Raw genomic sequence first — 24655 nt, forward strand, 5'->3', positions numbered from 1 at the left:
GGTGAAAAACAGACCCACATTGCTGCAGGGGCCAGGCAGTAGTCAAAACTAAACTTTTGTTCTCACCATCTCAAAATACAAATGAAAACTTGGCCAGCTGGCACAGCACCTTGGCCGAGGCTGTTTGTGGAGTGGATGGCCCAGGAAAGAGAGTGTCACCTCCTTTCCAAGAGTAACCCACAGTGGGAAGGAGCTGCTGTGCCCCAATGCACAGGGCGGGCAACAGCAGTCCAGACATGCTACATTGGGAGGTCGCGGATGACAGGCACAAAGTGTGCAGCAGCAAAGGAAATGTCACGTTCACGTAGCATTGTAATGCTTTATTTCACATGTTCATGTTCCCCCCAAAAGGTCTTGAACATTTGCCTGGACTATTAGAAATATTCAGATTAGTGATACCCAGAATTTCTGTTCTATACAACCTTCTGGGCTTCAGCTTGTGCACACATTTTCCAGACACATCATATTTTGCATACTCTATGGCCCTCCCAGTTTCTTAAAGGAATGGGTTAAGCAGAAAGGAAGAGTGGTGACTGGCTATTTTCTCTCTACCTCAATTCACATTCTCTACTGGCAAAATTAGGCTTTAAATTAAACTATTATTATACACATATAAATTCATCCAGTACAGTAACATTTTCATACATATTATATTAATATTACATTGAAACATTAAATGCTAAACAAGAAACTTTATAATTTCACAGATTAATTGCTTGATTGCTTGATCAGAACAGACTCTTAGAATTATCCCTTAACTGACCTTGGAAGTTATTGAAAACTATGCGGTCTGGAATGATCAAGGAGCTATTTCTCTCTTTCTTTGAACCAAAATAAAACTTTTTAAAAATCTAAATATTTTTTTTTCACAGAGATAAGTTTAAGAAATTGAAGAAAGCTGTATCTATGCATCCCTTTGTATCTTAATGCCTACCATACCTCCGGTCCTGGTTTCCTTATTTTAAAAGATTAATGATCTATCTGGGGATTTTAAATCTATATGAATACAAAAACCTTTTGTCATGGGGAAGAGTCCTTTTCTGGAGGCTGAATAGCATGGAGTTGTCACCCCTTCCCTGTTGAGACATGAAGTCTTCTTACTCATGTAACAATGTGTTATGATGTATAACATCATGATAAATAAGTTTTTAAATAAAATCCATCACTCACAGACAAAAGATATCTTCCAAATCATCCAAAGTCTGCAATTACATCAAGGGCTGATTTGAATTGCCTTGAGTGACTCTGTGAATTCATTTATGTTTCTTATGTACCTGAAGCACCCATAAGTCTGAATGAACTTAACTGGATCGCATATATAAAGTATGAATGCTCGGCAGCACAGGCATCATTAAGAGCTACTTGCCTGAGAAAATGTGGAAGATGCTATAAGGCCTTACGGAGCTCAACGTGAAAAACATGCTAATGGGGCTTCCCAGCTATAGGCTTAATGAACGACTTTGATGACCCTGTTTGGAGTATTCCCATGTATGCTTCAGTCCTGCCTCCTCTGCTGCATCTGTGTGATGGGTACCTCCATGTGCAAACAGTAAAAGTCCAGCAGTCATAGTTCACGTGATGGGATGAATTGCCACATTGGAATGCTGTAGTTGATATTAACAGTTCAGAAGGGACACACAAGGAAGGAGAGGTGGGTGTGTTCGCGCACTTTCTATGTAAAAAAAAAAAAAAAAAAGGAATTGATTGCCCAGAGTTGTCTTTAAAAAAAACAGTGATTAACACTTGAGAGTTTATAGGTAAATATTAGAGTAAATATATAAATATTAGGTAAATAAATATATTACCAATAACGATTGGTATATACTACAGGCCACCTGATCAATGGGAGGGTGTTGAAGAAGCTTTCTTAGTGCAACTAGAGGAAGCATCATGCTCACAGGCTCTGATCCTTCAGGGGGGTCTTCAATCAATCTGACAACTGCTGGAAAAGTGGCACAGCAAGCTGTAAGTAGTCCAGGAGATTCCTGGAGAGTGATGAGGGTAATTTTTCAATCCAGATGAAGGACAACCCAATCAGAGGAGAAGTACCATTGGACCTGTTGCTCACCAACACAAATAAATGAACTGGAGAGGTCCAGGTTGGTGGCAGCCTGGGCTGCAGCCTGGGTCCAGACGCATCATGAACTTGAGGGATATGGGCTGGGCAAAAAGTAAAGTCAAGACATTGAATTTTAGTAGAGGGGACTTTCAGATGTGTAAGAAATTAGTGTACGGGTGTGGCAGATGCACCAGCCCCGACAGAGCCCTGAGGAAGTTCTGATAAAGGCCTAACAAAGACCTGACAAAAGCGTGGGAAAGTTCCCACCACAGTTTTTGTTACACCCACAGGGTGGTAGCCAGCAAACACACGTTTAGGTCGAAAGGTGAGGAAGTTGGGGTATTCAGCCAGTGGGGAGGTTACATGACCATATATGACCACAGATCAGATTCGAACAGGGTATAAACGGGGTCCTCTCGAGAAAAACATTTAGAGATGCACCTCAGAGCAGCGGGTCTGCGGTCAGGGACTCTCCCTGTGGGCGGGGACACCATTCCACGGTTCATCTCCTGTACACGCAGGAGTGTACACACTCTCGGTGCGTGATTGTACACATTTTGAATCACCATTTCTAAAGCTTAAGAATCCTTAAGTTGTGCAGTATGAATTTCCTCATACATTCTAAACCTGTGGTTTACTAATATTGGAGTGCTAAACGATTTCGGTACACCTCATTTCCAGTCCTCTTCTAAACAATTTTGGTTAGAATAAAGTTTATTTTCAGTTTATCACCTGTCTAAATTTGATTTTGTGAGCCTCTGCGAGATTAAATTGACGTAATTGGCAGGATAATGTCAATAGAGGAATTATTACGGAGGCACGGTGGTAGTTCTCCCCCAGGTGTCCCCTGGGAGAAAGAGAAGTGGTTTTACCCAGAAGCGGTAATAAAAAGAGTAGAAGAATGCCGCGGAAATAACCGAGATGGCAGAGATAAAGGGACTATGTATGCCATCCTGGGTCCCCGTTGAATTCAAGCGCAAGATCATTATAATTATTCCGGAGTGTTAGAGAAGGATAATTTAAAGAAGCGATGAGAAATAGATAGTTTAAAAGCGGAAATGAAAAGAGAAAGAGAGTGGACACATCTATTAGAAAAAAAAAAAAAAAAAAAAGAAAAGAAAGAATACTAACACAAGCGGAAAGACACCCCCCCCCCCCCCCCCGGCATTGCTGAAATCCAAAAATTAATTGCGGGTGCAGATAGGGAGACCCTGATGAAAACAGTTCTGAGGAAAGAGAGGAACTGGAGGAAGAGGATGTGCCTCCTCTAATTAGAACAGTAGAACAGTGACAGACGGGTCTGCACGGCGGGAATCCCCGCACCACCCTCCCCGTACCACCCCCCGGGCGGGCCCCGGGATCCGTGAATCGCAAACAAAATTCGCGCGAAAACCGGGAGAGACGGAAAGGGAGAATTTACGGAGAGCTGCTTTAACGGCGGCGGCGGGGGGGGGGGGGGGGGTGGGTGCGGGGATCGGGTGCTGTTGAGTGATGACGAGACTGAGGGGTGCGGACCCCAAAGAGTGAGGGGAGCTTATTACTGTCTGGGTTAAAGGATTTTCGGAGGTAGCGGAAAGGGAAAGAAAAGCCGTTTGTATTCAAACAATGTATGAAAGAAGACAGCAAGGGATACCGATGGCTGCACCGGTGGACCCCAGCCACCTCAACCCCCCGCCCCTCAAAATTAGGGGATTGCTTTGAAAATAGATGTTCAATCCCTGAGATAAAGCATTCAGAAAGCCGTTGAGAGCGATGGGCGAGACTCTCAGAACACCCCTCATCCCACCCCCCACCCCCGCACGCTTTGACTTGTGCGGAGACGCTACACAATATAGTGATTTATGGGCGCGATTTAGAAAGAAATAGCCTTTGGCGAAAAGCATTAGCACTAGGGGTACCCCAAACAATGTTGCGTGGACAGTCCACAGTTCATATCCAGAAACTGGTGGAATTGCTAGAGGGGAAAACTAGGGAACAAAAGAGCCAGCAACCTTCCCCCCTCAGGAAGGGAAAGGTAACCCTTTCACGTCCCTTCGAGGGGACTGAATGAGTTAAAAAAAAAAGAGAACCCCTGGGCTGGAGTTCGGGCCGCCGACTCCTCATTGTGAATTCCTGCCGATGGTCGGCTGACAGGGAACCTTATATACACACCCCCGTGGGCCGAAAGCGAACAAGTTTTAGATTTTTTTCGTTGATCTAGGGGCCAAATTAGTGTTTTAAATAAGCAACACGCCACTGAGTTAGGGATTAAACTATCAAGAAAGCTCTAAACATAATAGGTGTGATGGGTGCAACAAAAAAAATGTCCCATCAGCTGTTAACACCGCCACCAGAAATCAGACAGTCCAAGGGCGAAGAAAGTGGTTTAGTATTTTACCCCTTCCTGAGTGCATACAAAGTGATGATGGGTCCCATTTCACTGCCACGGTGGTACAAGACTGTGGATGGGGAGAAGGTATCAAATGGGTGTTTCACACCCCGTATTATTCCCAGGCTATATAGCTGAGTGAACCAATAATTTGATTAAAAGACATGCTGATGTCTCACACCATAATTAGGACATATGATTGCCACAAGCAGTCTTTACTGTTAATAACCAGTGGGAAAATTGTGGAAGGCCAAAGATTCAAGCATTTTGTCCTGTGGGAATATTGATGGCAACACCTCCCATACCTGATGTTCAAAAGGGCCAGTTCCCTGCATGCGTAGGCTACCCTGTTGTGGTGAAACTACCTTCTATTGGCATTGTACCCATGACCCTGGCAAAACCAAGAGGTTTATATGTCTGGGAAACCCTGGACGGAAATGGAAAAAAATACTGCATTAGTGCTCAGTAGATAATCCCTGACTTCTAACCCCGAAGCCTGGTTTCAAAGCCTGAAGCCAGTTCTGTGTTTTCTTACAGGACAATGGAAAACCAGACCACCTTGGTGCTCATACTGGCGATGGTGACTGTGACCAATAGAAATGACCAGGACCTGGACAACAGTATGGTAGCAAAAATGTCAGTGGGATTTGCCCGCTGCAACAGTTTGTCTACCCACACCTAAGACGGCAGAAGACTCTTTGCAAATCTTTGTGTAGGATGTTAACATATCTCTGTCTCTTGAGCTTACATGGAAACAGTATAATAGCTATACTTCAAAGAGTGAGGGATCTGGAAGATACATAGTTAACTGGTTATCTGACATGATAAATACTGTCTCTGTATGGGTTGCAAACTGTAATACACTTTCCTGCCCACCAATGCGGCCATGGGGTGGATTGTAAAGGGTATTGAACCATGCTCTTGATATTCTATGGGGAACTGTCAAAGATAATACTTGATGGAGCACTGATGATCATTCTCTACAATATACAAAACTATTAAATGCCTCATGGTGTATTAAACACCCTGAAAGGGCTAATAATGAGTGTCCCAGCACATGTAATTAAAACTCATTTTATTGTCCTCTCAACCACATGTGGGCTAGATATGCCTATATACCTAGTTGGGACAGGGAAAAGGATAAGATACTTCCAGTGAAAAAATCTCCTCCCTGGAACTGCCAAGTAGAAATCGGGTGCAAAAACATTGGTAAGACGCCATTGCTATGGTTATACCGTCCTGTTAAGAAAGCTCTGATACAGGGCTGTTTGTGCAGTAATACCAGTTACTCATGAACTTCTGTCTTAGATAGTAGCAAGAAAGGCTATTGTCCTCCTCTTACTTCCGTGGCGTTCATGCCCTAACTTAGTATGGGCATGCTCCAATGGCCACCTATATTCCCAATTATATTCAACTATGACTGAGCTGGCCTATACACTGGCCGTGCTCTCCCTCTGCCCCATTTATCTGGAAGAGCCCATGCCACACAAGTGGTGGGATTGTAGACCAAGTGATTTACGGAAGGGATGGCAAGAAACCCCGACCTGAATTGGGTGGTGGGTGGAATAATTATTTGGAGTAGGAATTGCCCTGATACAAAACCGACAATCCATTTTGGAAATAGGCCTACAACTGTCGGCTTTAGCCAATGCCACGTCTGACAATCTGGAGTTTTTAAACAATCAATTACAACATACCAGTAAGATGACAATTCAAAACCAAGCCATATTAGACCTGTTATTAAAGGAGAAAGACATATGTGGCATATGTGAATCTGTCAGCAGATGAGTGCTGAGTCTGCATCCCAAACGTACCAATGCTGCTTCAAGACCAAATCAACAAGATGAAGAAAGTAGCCAGAGATTCAGAAGCCATCGTTGCTGCACTAGGAACAAACTGGTTGGGGGAAGTTTTTGACATGTTTGGATTTCCTCTTTCTGGGTGGCTTGCCGGCGTCCTTCAATCTTTGATAGTGATTGTGGCTATGATAGTTGTAATTTGTATTATGGTAAATTGTATTAAGCCCGTGATTGTGAGATCTGTGTTGGTTGTGAAATATACTCCCTCAGAAGCTGTTCATGTAATTGATATCCCCGTATAACCATAAAACAACTGAGAAACTGTGATCCACAGTAGTCATCAAGACTCAGCAAAACTGCGCTGTCTTTTAACCTTGGAGGCAAGAGATGACTACCACCACTGCAAGGAAACCAGGCAAACTGTGACTGTGGTCATAGGGTGGATTGTGTGGCAGATGCACCCGCCTTGACAAAGGTCTACTAAAGGCCTAACGAAGACCAGGCAAAAGCCCGTGAAAGCACAGTTCTTGTTACTCTGGAGCTAAATTTGGCCAGGGATGTGAAGAATAATAAGAAGGGCTTCTACAGGTACATTGATCAGAAAGGGAAGATTAAAGAAAGTGAACCCCCCAATAAATAAAACAGCAGAACTAGTGACAACCAGCATGGAGAAGGCTGAGGTACCCAACAAATTTTTTGTCTTAGTTTTCACGGGCAATCTCTCTACCCACGTCTCTCAAGTCCTTGAACCTCAAGGCAGGGACTGGGGGAAGAAAGTCCTTCCCATCGTAGGAGATCATATTTGAGATTGTCTGAGGAACATGAGCATACACAAGTCCATGGGACTCAGCAAGATGCACCCCAGGGGCCCAAGGGAACTGGCAGATATAGTTGCTAAACCATACTCCATCATATTTGAAAAGACGCGGCAGACGTGAAATCCCCAGTGACTGGAGAAAAGGGAATATCACACCCATTTTTTTTAAAGGCTAAAAAGGAGGATCCTGGGAATTACTGACCAGTCGGCCTTGCCTTCGTCCCTGGTAAGATCCTGGAACAGATCCTCCCGGAATCTATGTTGAAGTATATGGAAGACAGAAGGTGACTGAGAGGAGGTATTAATTTTATGGATGGACTATTAGATGGATAAAGAATTGGCTGGATGGTTGCATTCAAAGAGTTACAGCCAACGCCTCAATATCCTAGTAGAAACCAGTAACAAGTGGTGTCCATCAGGGGTCTGTACTGGGACCAATACTGTTTAGTACCTTCATTAATGATATAGGTAGTGGGACTGAGCAAGTTTGCAGATGGCACCAAGCTGAATGGTGCAGTTGATATGCTAGAGGGAAGAGATTCCATCCAGAGGGACCTCGACAGGCTTGAGGAGTGAAGTTCAACAACGCCAAGTGCAAGGTCCTGCACCTGGGTTGGGGCCATCTCCAATATCAGTACAGACTGGTGGATGAATTAATTAAGAGCAGTCCTGCAGAGAAGGACTTAGAGATACTGGTGAATGAAAAATTGGATATGAGCTGGCATGTGCACTTGCAGCCCAGGAAGCCAAGCATATCTTGGGCTGCATCAAAAGAAGAGTGGCCAGCAGATCAAGGGAGGTGATTCTCTCCCTCTGCCCTGCTCTCGTGAGACCCTCATCTGGAGTATTGCAGCCAGATCTGGGGTCCCCAGCACAAGGAACACATGGACCTGTTACAGCAGGTCCATAGGAGGACCATGAAAATGATCAGAGGTCTGGAACACCTCTCCTATGAAGAAAGAAGTTGGGATTGTTCAGCCTGGAGAAGAGAATGGTGTGGTGAGAGCCTATTGTGGCCTTTCAATACGTAAAGGGCTTATAGGAAAACTGGAGATATTTCACCAGGGCCTGTAGTAACAGGACGATAGGCAACAGTTTAAACTGAAAGAGGGTAGGTTTAGATTGGATTTACGGAAGGAATTTTTTACAATGAGGGTGGTGGGATACAGGAACAGGTTGCCGTGATAAGTTGTGGATGTTCCATCATCAGAAGTGTTCAAGATCAGGTTGGATGGGGCTTTGAGCAACCTGATCTAGTGGAAGATGTCCCATGGCAGGGAGGCTGGACTAGATGATCTCCTTATGCCCCTTCTGACCCATATCATTCCCTGATTCTACAGTCACTTGGGCTCAAAAGGATCTTCATGAAAGCATTTACCCAACACCAGAGTAGGAGAAAAATGAGTCCTCATATTTCTGCCTTAAGTTCTGAGAAATTTCTGTCACATCCAAATATCACAGTCCACTGTGAGCACTCCCTTCTGCCTTTCCAAAATTCTTTTTCATTTTAATAAATGAATTATTTAATTCATTTAATAAATGAATTATTTTCAGGGAAAAATAAGAGGTGGAAGTAACTCTGTCTTTTGATAAATACATCATTTTATAAAGCTTCCTATCAGAAAAGAAAGGTTAAGATAATATTTGAAATAAATAATTTTTTCTTTCAAAAGAAGGCTGCCTATTAAATTAAAGGAACTAAAGGGCACTTGCAAACTTATTTTTTCTTCCTCTCCTCCACCTGATAACATTTGAAAGATCTCTTTTCATTTTCCTCCTTTGCTGAGCCTAAAACTGTCTATGACTGTAAAAAAAAAAAAAAAAACAAAAAACAAAAAAACAAACCAAAATTAAAAAGTCCAGATATGTGGTCAAACTACTGGAGCACCAGAAAAAGCACCTTTTAGGAGAGCATATAGACTGCTCCAGGATTGTGCTGCTCCAGCAGGTGTTTGGAAGAAGGAGAGAGGCCCAGCCTAAACCTAGTAAAATGCATTTGCAGCGGACCAAAAGAATTTAGTAGAGGTAAAGCTACCAGCGGAGTGACGCTGATAGGAGTGATTAGAAGGCAGTAAGATACAGAATTTGAAGGAAACGTGTATCTTACAGAACTAACCCCCAGAAATTTCTCCTCAATGGTACATGCGAGAACATAGTTCACAACCCACAATCCACAGCAGGGTCAGCAGGTGAAACTACCGTAAAATACAGCATCAGTACAGACAAGCCGGCAAGCTTTTAAAACTGCCCCCCCCCCCCCCCCCCCAGCCAAAACTCGACAAGATGGTGTGTAATATTATATTATCAAAAGGCAGCGTGTGATATTATATTATCAAAACAAAAAATGAAAGAAGCTATGAATATGAATTATGTGAAATAATCAGAAGGGTCTCCTATTCTTTCCCACGTTGTACTACATATTTTTGAACATGACACTCCTCTGTCCATCTCATCCCGAGAAAAAAATATTTTATGTTCATGCCACATCACAAAACTCATGGGTTGGAAAAAGCCATGCCTGAATTTATCTCGGCAGATCCGAGGATAGAATTCTTCGATTAAGCCACTTGATTTAAATCATATTATAAAAGACACTATTTAATTAAATATAAATTAAATACGGTTAATTTATACAAATTTATTAAAGAAATGCCTGCAGCCTGACCTCTATTTTCCATAAAGAAAACATGTACACAATTTTTTTTTTTTTTTTGCACAACTGCTGAATCTGGCTGACAAAATGCCTGAAGTACAGTGTAAAAGTAAGCACAAAAATAAACCCTATCCTAAAATAAGGACATACAAATGAATGTATTTACCTATTGGGCTTCATCAAAAGAAGTATTTTGCAGAATAAAGTGGGACTATAGTTCATCAAAGTATTAATATAAGGACGCAGAAAACTGAGGGAAACAGGGAAGGAACTTTATGTTATTTCCAGATGTTGGAGGTACCTGCTGGTTTAAGAGATGATTTTCACATTAAGGTTTCTAGTGAAAACCCTCTTTCCTTTACTTTTTATTAGCTCCGAGTAGAGCTAATCGCAGCACTACGTCCAAAGGGTTCATTATTTTGAAGAGATGAAGTCGTATTACGGGAAACAAATCATAACCCAAATACAGAGCTGCGTGGCTGCTGTGTGTTACTTGCTTCTCTTCAAAGTTCATTTACGCTGAGAAGATGTCTCGGCATTACCTCCTTTTTGCACTACCTAGAAGAAAAACCGTCTCAGGAACATGAATCCGCTGTCACTGTGACAGTGCTGCCGGGAGCAAATTTTTAATTCAAAAGGAAAAATAAAAATCTCAGCGCCCAGCTCTGCGTGCAATCCCCAAACTCGGGTATTGTTTGCTTGCTGGAAGCTCATTTTAACTCTCAGCTAAAAGAAACGCAGCAAGACAAAACTCTCTTCTGTCCCCAACAACATTGCTAAGAAACGGGGTGCCGCGATCACGTTCTTTTTACGAAAAACACACTTTTTTGAGGAGGAAGAAACACAAGCCGGAGCGGCAGAGCGCGCCGACGGCGGGGCGGGGCGGGCTCGGCAACGCACCAATCAGCGCCCGCCGCGCTGCTATAAATGGGAGCGCCGCCGCCGCCGCAGCGTTCGTGTAGCGTCGTCATGTCTGAGACTGCTCCGGCTCCCGCTGCTGAGGCAGCGCCCGCCGCCGCCCCGGCCCCCGCCGCTAAGGCCGCCGCTAAGAAGCCTAAGAAGGCGGCGGGCGGCTCCAAAGCCCGCAAGCCGGCGGGCCCCAGCGTCACCGAGCTCATCACCAAGGCCGTGTCCGCCTCCAAGGAGCGCAAGGGGCTCTCCCTCGCCGCCCTCAAGAAGGCGCTGGCCGCCGGCGGCTACGATGTGGAGAAGAACAACAGCCGCATCAAGCTGGGGCTCAAGAGCCTCGTCAGCAAAGGTACCCTGGTGCAGACCAAGGGTACCGGCGCCTCTGGCTCTTTCCGCCTGAGCAAGAAGCCCGGCGAAGTGAAGGAGAAAGCCCCCAAGAAGCGGGCAGCCACGGCCAAGCCCAAGAAGCCGGCGGCTAAGAAGCCCGCCAGCGCCGCCAAGAAGCCCAAGAAAGCGGTGACAGCGAAGAAGAGCCCCAAGAAGGCGAAGAAGCCGGCGGCTGCTGCGGCCAAGAAAGCGGCCAAGAGCCCCAAGAAGGCGACCAAGGCTGCCAAGCCCAAGAAGGCGGCAGCAGCCAAGAGCCCGGCCAAGGCGAAGGCAGTGAAGCCCAAAGCGGCGAAGCCGAAGGCGGCCAAGCCCAAAGCGGCCAAGGCGAAGAAGGCAGCACCCAAGAAGAAGTAAACCCCCGTAGGAGAAAACTCTTGCTCCGCACTTAAACCCAACGGCTCTTTTAAGAGCCACCCACCTTTTCTTAAAAGGAGCTGAAATATGGAGAATGGTGTTCGGGGTTTTCTCTTTAATGAACGTTGTGCTTAAATGGTGGAAACGGCTGTATATTCTTCAAATATGAAACTATATACTGTAGGTACGGAAAACGCAGCTTCCATGTGGAAGATCATAAAGCGGCCGCTGTGACTGGGAGGAACTTCAAGGCTTCGGGAACAGTTTGATGGTGCAGTAGGGGGGAGTAGATTTCCCTTCTTTGAGGAGGGAGAGTGCTTCGAGGCGGCTTAAGTAATTCGAGACTTGAAATGTATTCCTTTGTTTTTAAACACAGCTTTATAGCCAGTACTTACCGCTTTTCTTTCCCGATCAGTGGGTGTGACTAAGGGAGAGGGGAAGGGGGGGGGGGGGGTTGGTTTTCGATTGCTAACAGATTGTTTAAGATGGGATGTGACAGGGAAAGATTTATTTTGAACTGTAGGATCCAAATCATGAAACTACTTACTATCAGGATGATACACTCGAATAAGTTAACCTCAGCTGAGCACACAAATACATAGTCTTAAAGACATTTTAACGAGCTTTAACAAAAAAAAAAAAAAAAGAAACTAGGTGAGAGTGCTGTAAGTGTTTTCTACGAGTTTTAAGGGCGCTTAAAGCAATACAGCTCTTCAATGATCAAGTGGGTGGCTCTGAAAAGAGCCTTTGGGTTTCTCTGGGAAGGGCTCCCCGGGCGCTGTTCTTCGGCGTTCACTTGGCCTTCGCCTTATGGCTGTCGGTCTTCTTGGGCAGCAGCACGGCCTGGATGTTGGGCAGCACCCCCCCCTGCGCGATCGTCACCTTGCCCAGCAGCTTGTTGAGCTCCTCGTCGTTGCGGATGGCCAGCTGCAGGTGGCGGGGGATGATGCGCGTCTTCTTGTTGTCGCGGGCCGCGTTGCCCGCCAGCTCCAGGATCTCGGCCGTCAGGTACTCCAGCACGGCCGCCAGGTACACCGGGGCGCCGGCGCCCACCCGCTCCGCGTAGTTGCCCTTGCGCAGCAGCCGGTGCACGCGGCCCACAGGGAACTGCAGCCCGGCCCGCGACGAGCGCGACTTGGCCTTGGCGCGCGCCTTCCCGCCCTGCTTCCCGCGGCCCGACATCGCAGCGACTCAGCAAATACACACGCAACAGGTTTTCTGATGAAGAAACTGTCCCGCCCGCACCCGCCCGCCGGTTTATATCCTGCCTGGGCGGAGCGGAGGCGCGTTCTGTGATAGGTTGTTAGGGAGGCGTTGTTTCGACAGCCAATGGGAAAGCGAATCGAGAGGTGGCCAATAGCAAAGCTTCTCGGGGAGTGACGGCCCGAAGTAGAACTTCCAACCAATGGCGACGTGACTCTGTCGAGAGGCTGCTTTGCACAGCACCGCTATAAAATCTGTTCCTGCGGGCGGTAGTGCTATCCAGTGCTTTTTGAACGTTCTGTGTTAGTGACTAAGACGCGCGTTTCTTACGATGCCCGAGCCGGCCAAGTCCGCCCCCGCACCCAAGAAGGGCTCCAAGAAAGCTGTCACTAAGACGCAGAAGAAGGGCGACAAGAAACGCCGTAAAAGCCGCAAGGAGAGCTACTCCATCTACGTGTACAAGGTGCTGAAGCAGGTGCACCCCGACACGGGCATCTCGTCCAAGGCCATGGGCATCATGAACTCCTTCGTCAACGACATCTTCGAGCGCATCGCCGGCGAGGCCTCGCGCCTGGCGCACTACAACAAGCGCTCCACCATCACCTCGCGGGAGATCCAGACGGCCGTGCGGCTGCTGCTGCCCGGCGAGCTGGCCAAGCACGCCGTCTCCGAGGGCACCAAGGCCGTCACCAAGTACACCAGCTCCAAGTAAGCTGTCTCTGCGCCCTGCACCGCATCGACTCGACCCAAAGGCTCTTTTAAGAGCCACCCACCTTTTCAGTAAAAGAGCTGATACCGTAGTGAGTTCATATTAGCTGTCCTGGTTCCTCTCGGGAAAAGCACAGTGTGAAAGCACTGTCAGTTTTAAGGAACAGGGGATATGCGTTTTTGCGGTAACCTACGTCTGCTCTGCTGCAGCGTAGAATGCTCACGATTCGCTAAAAATACCCCGGGGGCCCGCTTCGCTTCCGCGTGCAGTTAGGGGTGGTGGGTTAAACAAACAAACGACGTAGTTCTTTACTTAAATGCCCGAAACAAGCGTGTTCTGGAGAGACGATTGTCTTTTTCCCCGTCGGGCACTCCAGCGGAATGGAGCACAAATCAAAAGCACAGGCGGTCCAAGATGACCAGCGGGTTTTTAATTTCTTCAGCTAAAAGCTCCAGGCTGGACCCCCACCACACGCACCCCATTAGCTTTCTCGCGGGCGACCGGAGGAAGCAAAGCGGAGGGTTTCACGGCCCGCTCGCCCCGGAACCGCGCAGCCCCGCCGCTGCTCCCGAGCACGGTCTACTTCCCCTACAGGGCTCTTCCCCGGCTCTCGCCCGCTGCTGCCTCCACCGTCCCGGTCCCCGGCGCCCCGCAAACCCCGCAGCCGCGGGAGCGGCGGGCGGGCGGGCGGAGTGACCGGGAGGGGCGCAGCTGCCGGGCGGGGTCGGACCTGAGTGAGGACTGCACGGCGCTTCCCCAGCAGGCGGGCCCGGCGCGGCGCGGCTCCCCGGAGGGCGGTGATTGGTCGCCGTGGCGCTCGCGCCTCGGAGCCCTTCCCCGCCTCGCCGAGCCGCTCTCCCGGGCAGAGACGGACTTTAAACAGCGGCGGGAGAGAACCCGGGAAACGATCGCCTGTCGCGAAACGCCGGCTGCCGCCTGCGCCTACAGCGTTCCTGCCGCGGCTCTGAACCGAACGCCGTTACCAAGCGGGAACAAACAGCGGGCCCTCGAGCGAGAGGAAGGCTGCTGAGCAAGGAACGTTAGCCAGCAGTCCCGATGGCGGGAGATGGAGGAGCAGGTTGCAATCATAGAACCACGGAAGAGTTCGGGTTGGATGAGACCTTTCAAGCTCGTCTAGTCCACCCCCTCTCCAATGAGCAGGGGCATCTTCAATAAGACCGGGTTGCTCAGAGTCCCGACCATCCTGACCTTGGATGTTGCCGAGGATGGGGCATCTCCCACCTCCACAGGCAAACTGTTCCAACGTTTCACCACCTTCGTTGTAAAATAACTTCTTGATGACAACTAGCCTAAATCTACCGTCTCTTAGTTTTATATCATTACCCCTTGTCCTATCGCAACAAGCCCTGCTGAAAAGTTTGCCGCCGTCTTTCTGAAAAGCTCCTTAGCAGGCTTGAAGAAGCCGAGTCCGAGGCGTGGACAGCGGGGGGCTGCTACACCCGTCACCTATGGCGGTTCCTGTTGCCCCCCCCCCCGCCCAAACGGCTGCTCGTGAGGACGGCCCACGCCTTCCTCCTTCGACAGCGAGTGAGCCGGCGCTAAAGCGGTCTAGAGAGCCCGGAAAGGAGCAAGCGGCAGGGCGCGGCCGTGGCGGGAGGGGGAAGGTCGGGCGAGTTCGGCAGCTCTGGACACGGAGAACACAAAGGAAGTGGGGCGGGGGAAGGGCGGGCGGGTTTCCCGCCGGCGGCGCGCGGAGCCTTTGGAGTGCCGGCGTCGCCCAATGGCAGCCGGTCTCGCGCGGACGGCCAATCGGCGGAGAGCTTCGGCTATAAATACCGCCGCCGCGGAGCCCCTGCCGCAGCTCGGTGTCTGCGAGGCGAGAGTGAGTGTTGGTGAGTGCTGAGCGATGGCGCGCACGAAGCAGACGGCGCGTAAGTCGACGGGCGGGAAGGCGCCCCGCAAGCAGCTGGCCACCAAGGCGGCCCGCAAGAGCGCGCCGGCCACGGGCGGCGTGAAGAAGCCGCACCGGTACCGGCCCGGCACGGTGGCGCTGCGCGAGATCCGGCGCTACCAGAAGTCGACGGAGCTGCTGATCCGCAAGCTGCCCTTCCAGCGCCTGGTGCGGGAGATCGCGCAGGACTTCAAGACCGACCTGCGCTTCCAGAGCTCGGCCGTCATGGCGCTGCAGGAGGCGAGCGAGGCCTACCTGGTGGGGCTCTTCGAGGACACCAACCTCTGCGCCATCCACGCCAAGCGCGTCACCATCATGCCCAAGGATATCCAGCTGGCCCGCCGCATCCGTGGTGAACGTGCCTGAGGCTGCTGGCCTGCCACCACCGACCCCAAAGGCTCTTTTAAGAGCCACTACATAAACAGTAAAAGGAGCTGTTATACTGCTTTTTGTATTCTCGTGTGTGTTATAGCTTTTTTTTCAAAATGAAATTACTGGTTTCCAGTTTCATGCAACTATGTGAGGAACAAAATAGGCATAAGTTTGCTTAAGAATAACTGAGTATCATGAAAAAAATATAACTATGCGAAATAAAATGCTTTCATAATTCGGTAGCATGACAGCTCTTTTTATTGTGCATGTGGTGGCTCTTAAAAGAGCCTTTGTGTTGGTTAAAATGTTTCCTCCAAATTAACAGTAACTGTTCTAAACCAGTTTATGCACGTTCACCACGGATGCGGCGGGCCAGCTGGATGTCCTTGGGCATGATGGTGACGCGCTTGGCGTGGATGGCGCAGAGGTTGGTGTCCTCGAAGAGCCCCACCAGGTAGGCCTCGCTCGCCTCCTGCAGCGCCATGACGGCCGAGCTCTGGAAGCGCAGGTCGGTCTTGAAGTCCTGCGCGATCTCCCGCACCAGGCGCTGGAAGGGCAGCTTGCGGATCAGCAGCTCCGTCGACTTCTGGTAGCGCCGGATCTCGCGCAGCGCCACCGTGCCGGGCCGGTACCGGTGCGGCTTCTTCACGCCGCCCGTGGCCGGCGCGCTCTTGCGGGCCGCCTTGGTGGCCAGCTGCTTGCGGGGCGCCTTCCCGCCCGTCGACTTACGCGCCGTCTGCTTCGTGCGCGCCATCGCTCAGCACTCACCAACACTCACTCTCGCCTCGCAGACACCGAGCTGCGGCAGAGGCTCCGCGGCGGCGGTATTTATAGCCGAAGCTCTCCGCCGATTGGCCGTCCGCGCGAGACCGGCTGCCATTGGGCGACGCCGGCACTCCAAAGGCTCCGCGCGCCGCCGGCGGGAAACCCGCCCGCCCTTCCCCCGCCCCACTTCCTTTGTGTTCTCCGTGTCCAGAGCTGCCGAACTCGCCCGACCTTCCCCCTCCCGCCACGGCCGCGCCCTGCCGCTTGCTCCTTTCCGGGCTCTCTAGACCGCTTTAGCGCCGGCTCACTCGCTGTCGAAGGAGGAAGGCGTGGGCCGTCCTCACGAGCAGCCGTTTGGGCGGGGGGGGGGGCAACAGGAACCGCCATAGGTGACGGGTGTAGCAGCCCCCCGCTGTCCACGCCTCGGACTCGGCTTCTTCAAGCCTGCTAAGGAGCTTTTCAGAAAGACGGCGGCAAACTTTTCAGCAGGGCTTGTTGCGATAGGACAAGGGGTAATGATATAAAACTAAGAGACGGTAGATTTAGGCTAGTTGTCATCAAGAAGTTATTTTACAACGAAGGTGGTGAAACGTTGGAACAGTTTGCCTGTGGAGGTGGGAGATGCCCCATCCTCGGCAACATCCAAGGTCAGGATGGTCGGGACTCTGAGCAACCCGGTCTTATTGAAGATGCCCCTGCTCATTGGAGAGGGGGTGGACTAGACGAGCTTGAAAGGTCTCATCCAACCCGAACTCTTCCGTGGTTCTATGATTGCAACCTGCTCCTCCATCTCCCGCCATCGGGACTGCTGGCTAACGTTCCTTGCTCAGCAGCCTTCCTCTCGCTCGAGGGCCCGCTGTTTGTTCCCGCTTGGTAACGGCGTTCGGTTCAGAGCCGCGGCAGGAACGCTGTAGGCGCAGGCGGCAGCCGGCGTTTCGCGACAGGCGATCGTTTCCCGGGTTCTCTCCCGCCGCTGTTTAAAGTCCGTCTCTGCCCGGGAGAGCGGCTCGGCGAGGCGGGGAAGGGCTCCGAGGCGCGAGCGCCACGGCGACCAATCACCGCCCTCCGGGGAGCCGCGCCGCGCCGGGCCCGCCTGCTGGGGAAGCGCCGTGCAGTCCTCACTCAGGTCCGACCCCGCCCGGCAGCTGCGCCCCTCCCGGTCACTCCGCCCGCCCGCCCGCCGCTCCCGCGGCTGCGGGGTTTGCGGGGCGCCGGGGACCGGGACGGTGGAGGCAGCAGCGGGCGAGAGCCGGGGAAGAGCCCTGTGGGGGAAGTAGACCGTGCTCGGGAGCAGCGGCGGGGCTGCGCGGTTCCGGGGCGAGCGGGCCGTGAAACCCTCCGCTTTGCTTCCTCCGGTCGCCCGCGAGAACGCTAATGGGGTGCGTGTGGTGGGGGTCCAGCCTGGAGCTTTTAGCTGAAGAAATTAAAAACCCGCCGGTCATCTTGGACCGCCTGTGCTTTTGATTTGTGCTCCATTCTGCTGGAGTGCCCGACGGGGAAAAAGACAATCGTCTCTCCAGAACACGCTTGTTTCGGGCATTTAAGTAAAGAACTACGTCGTTTGTTTGTTTAACCCACCACCCCTAACTGCACGCGGAAGCGAAGCGGGCCCCCGGGGTATTTTTAGCGAATCGTGAGCATTCTACGCTGCAGCAGAGCAGACGTAGGTTACCGCAAAAACGCATATCCCCTGTTCCTTAAAACTGACAGTGCTTTCACACTGTGCTTTTCCCGAGAGGAACCAGGACAGCTAATATGAACTCACTACGGTATCAGCTCTTTTACTGAAAAGGTGGGTGGCTCTTAAAAGAGCCTTTGGGTCGAGTCGATGCGGTGCAGGGCGCAGAGACAGCTTACTTGGAGCTGGTGTACTTGGTGACGGCCTTGGTGCCCTCGGAGACGGCGTGCTTGGCCAGCTCGCCGGGCAGCAGCAGCCGCACGGCCGTCTGGATCTCCCGCGAGGTGATGGTGGAGCGCTTGTTGTAGTGCGCCAGGCGCGAGGCCTCGCCGGCGATGCGCTCGAAGATGTCGTTGACGAAGGAGTTCATGATGCCCATGGCCTTGGACGAGATGCCCGTGTCGGGGTGCACCTGCTTCAGCACCTTGTACACGTAGATGGAGTAGCTCTCCTTGCGGCTTTTACGGCGTTTCTTGTCGCCCTTCTTCTGCGTCTTAGTGACAGCTTTCTTGGAGCCCTTCTTGGGTGCAGGGGCGGACTTGGCCGGCTCGGGCATTTTAACAGCAACCTCAGTGACAGCGTCGCCGGGAAAACCACAGTGACGCACACAAAGTCAGCGTAATCGTCCTCCTTTTATAGGGACGGTATGCAAATTATGGTGTTCTCTACCCTTAGTTTTTATTGGCTGAGAGATGTTTAACAGTCATAGCTCTCGATAGTTCATCGCCATTGGTTGCAATTCGATCCGCGTTCCCATTGGCCGTTTTCCCAATGTTCCCTTCTCAGCCTATCCAATTTCGCTCCTTTCTCTGAGAAGGGATATAAGCCCGAGTTCCGGAGCTGCCTTCATTTCCCTACGGCCGCTACTACTTTTTACTGAGTTGTTGCGATGTCGGGCCGCGGGAAGCAGGGCGGGAAGGCGCGCGCCAAGGCCAAGTCGCGCTCGTCGCGGGCCGGGCTGCAGTTCCCCGTGGGCCGCGTGCACCGGCTGCTGCGCAAGGGCAACTACGCGGAGCGGGTGGGCGCCGGCGCCCCGGTGTACCTGGCGGCCGTGCTGGAGTACCTGACGGCCGAGATCCTGGAGCTGGCGGGCAACGCGGCCCGCGACAACAAGAAGACGCGCATCATCCCCCGCCACCTGCAGCTGGCCATCCGCAACGACGAGGAGCTCAACAAGCTGCTGGGCAAGGTGACGATCGCGCAGGGCGGGGTGCTGCCCAACATCCAGGCTGTGCTGCTGCCCAAGAAGACCGACAGCCACAAGGCGAAGGCCAAGTGAACGCCGAAGAACAGCGCCCGGGGAGCCCTTCCCAGAGAAACCCAAAGGCTCTTTTCAGAGCCACCAACAAATTCAAAAAAAAGAGCTTGAACTTCATTAAATAAACTATTAAGCCGCGCCCCCGAGACTGACAGCGGAGCACCCGCTCTGCCTGCGGGGAGCCACCCCCCTGCACACGCCCCCCCACCCTGCGTTGTTTCTCTGCCCCTTTTTGGGGCGGGGTTGGGCGGTTCTTACGGGGCTCGCGGGAAGCAGCTCGGCCCTTCCGCATCCGCAGCCAATCCCTGCGCGCTCTCCACAAGCACCACCGCCCGACTCCGCTCTCCCCCGTAAGCGGAGAGGGAAGCGCAAAAGCAGCTTTGAAGTTTGACGCTTTTTCACCTGCCTGTTCCCCCTGAAATAAAAGTGCTCCCGCCAGCTAACTGCCGTTCCCCGAAAAACCTCCCCGTTCTCTTTTCCCAATCGTGTAGTAGCCCCACAGCGTTTCAGCCCCTTTAAAAAAATGTGGGTGGCTCTTAAAAGAGCCGTTGGGTTTAAGCGCGGAGCAAGAGTTTTCTTCCACAGGGGTTTACTTCTTCTTGGGTGCCGCCTTCTTCGCCTTGGCCGCTTTGGGCTTGGCCGCCTTCGGCTTCGCCGCTTTGGGCTTCACTGCCTTCACCTTGGCCGGGCTCTTGGCTGCTGCCGCCTTCTTGGGCTTGGCAGCCTTGGTCGCCTTCTTGGGGCTCTTGGCCGCTTTCTTGGCCGCAGCAGCCGCCGGCTTCTTCGCCTTCTTGGGGCTCTTCTTCGCTGTCATCGCTTTCTTGGGCTTCTTGGCGGCGCTGGCGGGCTTCTTAGCCGCCGGCTTCTTGGGTTTGGCCGTGGCTGCCCGCTTCTTGGGGGCTTTCTCCTTCACTTCGCCGGGCTTCTTACTCAGGCGGAACGACCCAGACGCACCAATACCCTTGGTCTGCACCAGAGTGCCTTTGCTGACGAGGCTCTTGAGCCCCAGCTTGATACGGCTGTTATTCTTCTCCACATCGTAGCCGCCGGCGGCCAGCGCCTTCTTGAGGGCAGCGAGGGAGAGCCCCTTGCGCTCCTTGGAGGCGGACACGGCCTTGGTGATGAGCTCGGTGACGCTGGGGCCCGCCGGCTTGCGGGCTTTGGAGCCCCCCGCTGCCTTCTTGGGCTTTTTGGCGGCGGCCTTGGCGGCGGGGGCCGGGGCGGCGGCGGCAGGCGCTGCAGCAGGGGCAGTCTCAGACATGTCGGCGGCGCGGGGAGCACTGGGCGGCGGTGGCGGCGGCGCCCCTATTTATAGCAGCGCGGCGGGCGCTGATTGGTGCCGCTCGCCCGCCCCGCCCCGCCCCGCCGCCGCGCGCTCCGAGCTCCGGCTTGTGTTTCTTCGGGGGGAATAAAATGTGTTTTTTCTTCTTTATTTGCCACAAAATCCCCCCTTTTCTGCACCTGGGAGGCCGTGGAAGTGCCTTTTCCCCCCTATCCGTGTCTTGTGGCAAAAAGAGTGGAGTTTGGGTAGAGAGGGGACAATAAATCCCGAGTCCTGGAACCGAATGGAGGTCGAGAGGGCGAAAGTTTTGTTTTTCTTTGTAAATTAGAAATTCGCCTTTGAAGTTAACGTGAGACAGGAAACGCAGTGTTAATCTTCAGAGGGTCTTTTTCCCATTAGAGAAGAAATTGAACAGTTAGAGTCTCATTCTTGAAAATAAAATCGTTTCAAAGACAGTCAGGTAGCACAAACTCCCACAAGCCGTGCCTCCGCTTCCCTTACCGACGTTTATACCTCTGGCTACTGCAAAACATTCAATAAAGGATTTTTTTTTTCCCCTACTTCCAAAGCTAAAGTTTCCGGAGGCTACTCGTGAAATAACAGACACCATATACTTTATTTACCTTAGAACAGGCTATTTTCTCTGCGACTCTTTGCTGTTGTTAACACAGCAAAAGGCTGTCTAATGTTAATGGGATAAATTGGGACACGAAGAGAGATGAAAAGGTTTGTGTCGAATCACTGAGCTTCATGTAAGTCTCTGGGATACAGAAACAGACCACACTCTAAATAAAGCACACAGTGCTATTTCTGTTAAATCTGTTGGTATGATTCAGTAACATGGGAAAAAATTGGCAGACATAGAGTCTGCGAGAGATGTGAACGCACCATTTTATTCACGTTTTGATGCCAAGCTAGGAAGAAAAAAAAACCGCAATTTTTGCTTGCTGCTCTTTTTCCAGGTTACAGATCAAGTCACAGCAGCTTCTCTACATAAATCCTTTGGCTGCAACACAAAATGATGCAAAGCTCTTTATCCACAATGTGGTAACTGCGCCGTTAGTATGAACACCTCCTTATCAGCTAAAACTTTGTATTTACATTTGTGTCTCTGACAGGAGTTCCTAATTCATTTAACTTGAAGTTTAATAGCCATCACCCAGTTTAGCACTGTCATATACAAACTGCACTTGCACAGTTTACATACGGTGCTGACCAGATGATCAACTTTACTATTGCGACAAAATGCAGGATCTGTGAGTGAAAAAATATCACCTCGCTCCCCTCTCTCATTCCTCTACAGGGAAGATAAATGAACGTCTTGAAGATTTTGGGTGACTCTTCAATTAATTCACAAAGTCTCATTCTTTAAAATTTTGTATGGGCAATTTGACCTTTTCTCGTATCCCTGTTGTAAAAAGGACTTCAGCAAAATAAACATATTTTTCTCTCCCACTGATGTTTTCTTTCTAGCTCTTCCTCATCATTGAGGTCTCACAGCTGAGAAGCTATCCCTGAGGCAGGGATGGCAAATAATATGGCAAAATCAGCAAACCTGTGTCTGGGCTACCCAAGCTGTGTTGGAAGTGGGATGGCTTATAGGGAGGGCAATATTCATTAGGAGTTTTACAAAGGCAAGAGAACTCGACTGTAAAACATTTACTTCATATAGTAACAGGGGGCATAAAGCATTGAATAGTGAAATTATGAACAGCTCCTAAAGTTTCCTGAAATCAGGTGGGTGACTGTATGGGTTGGGTCCCATCTAGGTCTGGTAAGAGCCCTGGTGTCCTTTAAAAACGGAACTTGTTACAGTGCCTCTAAGCTGAATCTTACCACCAACTCACCAGCTCTTCTTGCGTTGTCAATGCCAATACTGGGGTTGGGACAGAAGCCTTTCTACCTCACAATAAAACAATTTCCCCCATTCTCTACAACTCTTATTTTGCAGGAGTAGCAATGCAGCACGATAGCACATTTTCCTCCAATCTGTAATCTGATATTCTCAGGACCGTTTTCCTTGCACGCACATAGTTAGATGGAATACAGATGTATGTCTAAATCCCATATAGCAGTGATAACTGCAACACCAACCATCTCCAGAGGAAAAGCGTCTCAGTTTGTGCCAGAACAACACTGCAGCACATAGTTGTAGACCTTGTCTTACTCCACTTTTGAGGCTATCGATCTCCATCAAATGTTAAATGGCCATTGTGCAACTTGAAGCTATTTTTTTAAATTATGTTAAGTGCTTTTACTTATTTGATTTATTGCTTATGTGTTTACTCCATTATTTCCTGCCTTTATTGTTAAGAAGATGATATATTCTCATGACCATCTCATAACCAAGCAGCCAAGCCATGTGTATTAGGGGGAGGATGCAGAAGTAGCAAAGAAAAATCAAGGCACCTCATACAGTGGTGAATACACAAGGACCATGGTTTGCCCTCCTCACCCAAATACTGCTATTCCTTGTGTGATTAGCAGCACAAAAACCCTGAAGTTACACACCAGAGGTCATTAGGCTAGCCATGATCAAGCTTAATTAGGATACACGGAAGTAGTACACAATTCCCTGTGACACAGACACAAAAAAGGAGCAGATAGGGAGAACACTTGCTGAGAGAGATTCTCCCTCCCTCTTACGCATTTGCTCTCACAATTACAGCAAACTTTGCTGCCTCGCCTTGGAAGAGGTGACCATCAAGAACAACAGGACCTCAGTGGTATTCCATGCTGTGGGTCTCTAGATGCTCCGTTGGCGTGGACAGAGATATCTGGTAGAGTAACAAAGATCTGCCAGCAAATCCTACAGAAAGGGTCTTTTGCCACTGTTGTCAATGTGAGCCAGCTCAGACTGCAGGGCTAGATCTGGAAACCTCTTCAGAGCGCATCCTAGCCAGCATGAAAATTATAGATCATTATAACCGGTAACATATGCAAGCAATTTTTGCAAGAATAGGGTAATTTTCCTATTTTGCATGTCCCTTTTGTGATACTTAACCTGGCACTAGGTGACAAAGCACAGTGGCACTAGGTGACATAACAAGTCCTAGGAAGAGCACCTTACAGAGGTTCAGTGTTCAGCTGTTTGTACACATACTGAGGATAATCATTCCTGAACTGTTTGCTCCTTTTCCTCCTGTTCCTTATGACTTTTCCACATCAGTATCTAACTGCACTGCATTTATCCATTTCACGTTGCCAAACCTTTCCCAAACATGTAAAGCTCATCCCCATTTTGGAGATGGGAGAACTGAGAGTCACTTACCCACATTGCTTAAAGATGCAGTTACTTGGACCCTCCAATTTTTGTCTGGTTCAGGTTTTCCACCCTCCTCTTGCTGAGGCCCAGCTGATTCTCACCATTTCCTGTCGGGAGAAAAACAGTTTGGAGATGATTCATCTAATTTCACAGGGGGAAAGTCTGTTCAAAATGCAATGAATTTGTCTGCTCATTTCAACTTCTAATTTGTCACAAACCTCAGGTCCCTCCCGTACGCACACAGGCCAGGCCAGGATGTCAGTCTGCAGGTGGGGTCAGGATCAGGCCCGGTGAGGGGCTCTGGGGTCAGACACAGCCCCAGCCCCGGGTATTGGGTACCCCCCTGGTGCAGTGGGGCTGTGTCAGGGCAGCCTTGTGGGGACCCGGAGACCAGCCCTGCTGTGGCATCACTGGGGCAGGGACTGATCGCCCTGGGGGGCTGAAAAGGGGTCCTGGGACCTGGGCAGGATGGGTGGAACCCCAGGAGATGCTGGGCAGGGACAGGCAGGGCTGGTGGTGCCCTGACAGGACCCCTCCTTGGTGTAGCAGGGACTATAAAAGGCTTTCAAAGCTACTGCTTCCGCAACCCTATAGATCCAGACAATAAAAAGCAACTTTGGCCAAATAGCACACAGATGATTGATTACAGTCCTAGTAGACAGAGAAGTAGATTTCAGTTATAACAAAACTCTACTGCCACTTGCACTTATCATTGACATTGGATGTAGTCACCAGCTTTAGGTTCAAGATGGCTGAGAACAACAGTTCCCACACCTCAGTTTAGTGATTCCGAACTCTTTTGTTGTCAAACACATCAAAGTGTGGAAACGGCTTGGCTGACCTTGTATAGGACCCACAGTGGTCA

At 50.4% G+C, this 24655-nt stretch overlaps 8 protein-coding genes across 8 annotated transcripts; 4 read left to right on the plus strand and 4 right to left on the minus strand.

Annotated features, from left to right (window-relative positions):
* Positions 1 to 10623: 10623 nt before the first annotated feature.
* LOC309674741 (histone H1.11L-like) lies at positions 10624 to 11751 on the plus strand (the record flags this gene model as incomplete). The annotated part of the gene is made up of 1 exon (XM_082486863.1): positions 10624 to 11751. One exon carries the CDS (start codon positions 10624 to 10626, stop codon positions 11344 to 11346), a length of 723 nt encoding a protein of 240 aa, XP_082342989.1. The 3' UTR covers positions 11347 to 11751.
* Positions 11752 to 12002: 251 nt separating this feature from the next.
* LOC309685978 (histone H2A-IV) lies at positions 12003 to 12528 on the minus strand (the record flags this gene model as incomplete). Its single annotated transcript, XM_082498486.1, has 1 exon — positions 12003 to 12528. One exon carries the CDS (start codon positions 12526 to 12528, stop codon positions 12139 to 12141), a length of 390 nt encoding a protein of 129 aa, XP_082354612.1. The 3' UTR covers positions 12003 to 12138.
* A 318-nt stretch (positions 12529 to 12846) lies between these two features.
* LOC309685904 (histone H2B 5) lies at positions 12847 to 13401 on the plus strand. The gene has a single exon (XM_082498383.1). The coding sequence runs from the start codon at positions 12881 to 12883 to the stop codon at positions 13259 to 13261; it is 381 nt and encodes a 126-aa protein (XP_082354509.1). The 5' UTR covers positions 12847 to 12880; the 3' UTR covers positions 13262 to 13401.
* A 1577-nt stretch (positions 13402 to 14978) lies between these two features.
* Positions 14979 to 15688, plus strand: LOC309676779 (histone H3.2). The gene has a single exon (XM_082489411.1). The coding sequence runs from the start codon at positions 15126 to 15128 to the stop codon at positions 15534 to 15536; it is 411 nt and encodes a 136-aa protein (XP_082345537.1). The 5' UTR covers positions 14979 to 15125; the 3' UTR covers positions 15537 to 15688.
* A 124-nt stretch (positions 15689 to 15812) lies between these two features.
* Positions 15813 to 16325, minus strand: LOC309670095 (histone H3.2). The gene has a single exon (XM_082480918.1). The coding sequence runs from the start codon at positions 16294 to 16296 to the stop codon at positions 15886 to 15888; it is 411 nt and encodes a 136-aa protein (XP_082337044.1). The 5' UTR covers positions 16297 to 16325; the 3' UTR covers positions 15813 to 15885.
* A 1695-nt stretch (positions 16326 to 18020) lies between these two features.
* On the minus strand, positions 18021 to 18563 carry LOC309673250 (histone H2B 5). The gene has a single exon (XM_082484988.1). It carries the CDS (start codon positions 18539 to 18541, stop codon positions 18161 to 18163), a length of 381 nt encoding a protein of 126 aa, XP_082341114.1. The 5' UTR covers positions 18542 to 18563; the 3' UTR covers positions 18021 to 18160.
* Positions 18564 to 18826: 263 nt separating this feature from the next.
* Positions 18827 to 19737, plus strand: LOC309673240 (histone H2A-IV). Its single transcript, XM_082484977.1, has one exon. The coding sequence runs from the start codon at positions 18875 to 18877 to the stop codon at positions 19262 to 19264; it is 390 nt and encodes a 129-aa protein (XP_082341103.1). The 5' UTR covers positions 18827 to 18874; the 3' UTR covers positions 19265 to 19737.
* Positions 19738 to 19771: 34 nt separating this feature from the next.
* Positions 19772 to 20511, minus strand: LOC309673230 (histone H1.03). The gene has a single exon (XM_082484966.1). It carries the CDS (start codon positions 20502 to 20504, stop codon positions 19833 to 19835), a length of 672 nt encoding a protein of 223 aa, XP_082341092.1. The 5' UTR covers positions 20505 to 20511; the 3' UTR covers positions 19772 to 19832.
* Between the last annotated feature and the right edge of the window lie 4144 nt (positions 20512 to 24655).

This window comes from Vanellus vanellus (genome assembly GCF_965231255.1).
Source record: "Vanellus vanellus genome assembly, chromosome: 1".
Classification (NCBI taxonomy): domain Eukaryota; kingdom Metazoa; phylum Chordata; class Aves; order Charadriiformes; family Charadriidae; genus Vanellus; species Vanellus vanellus.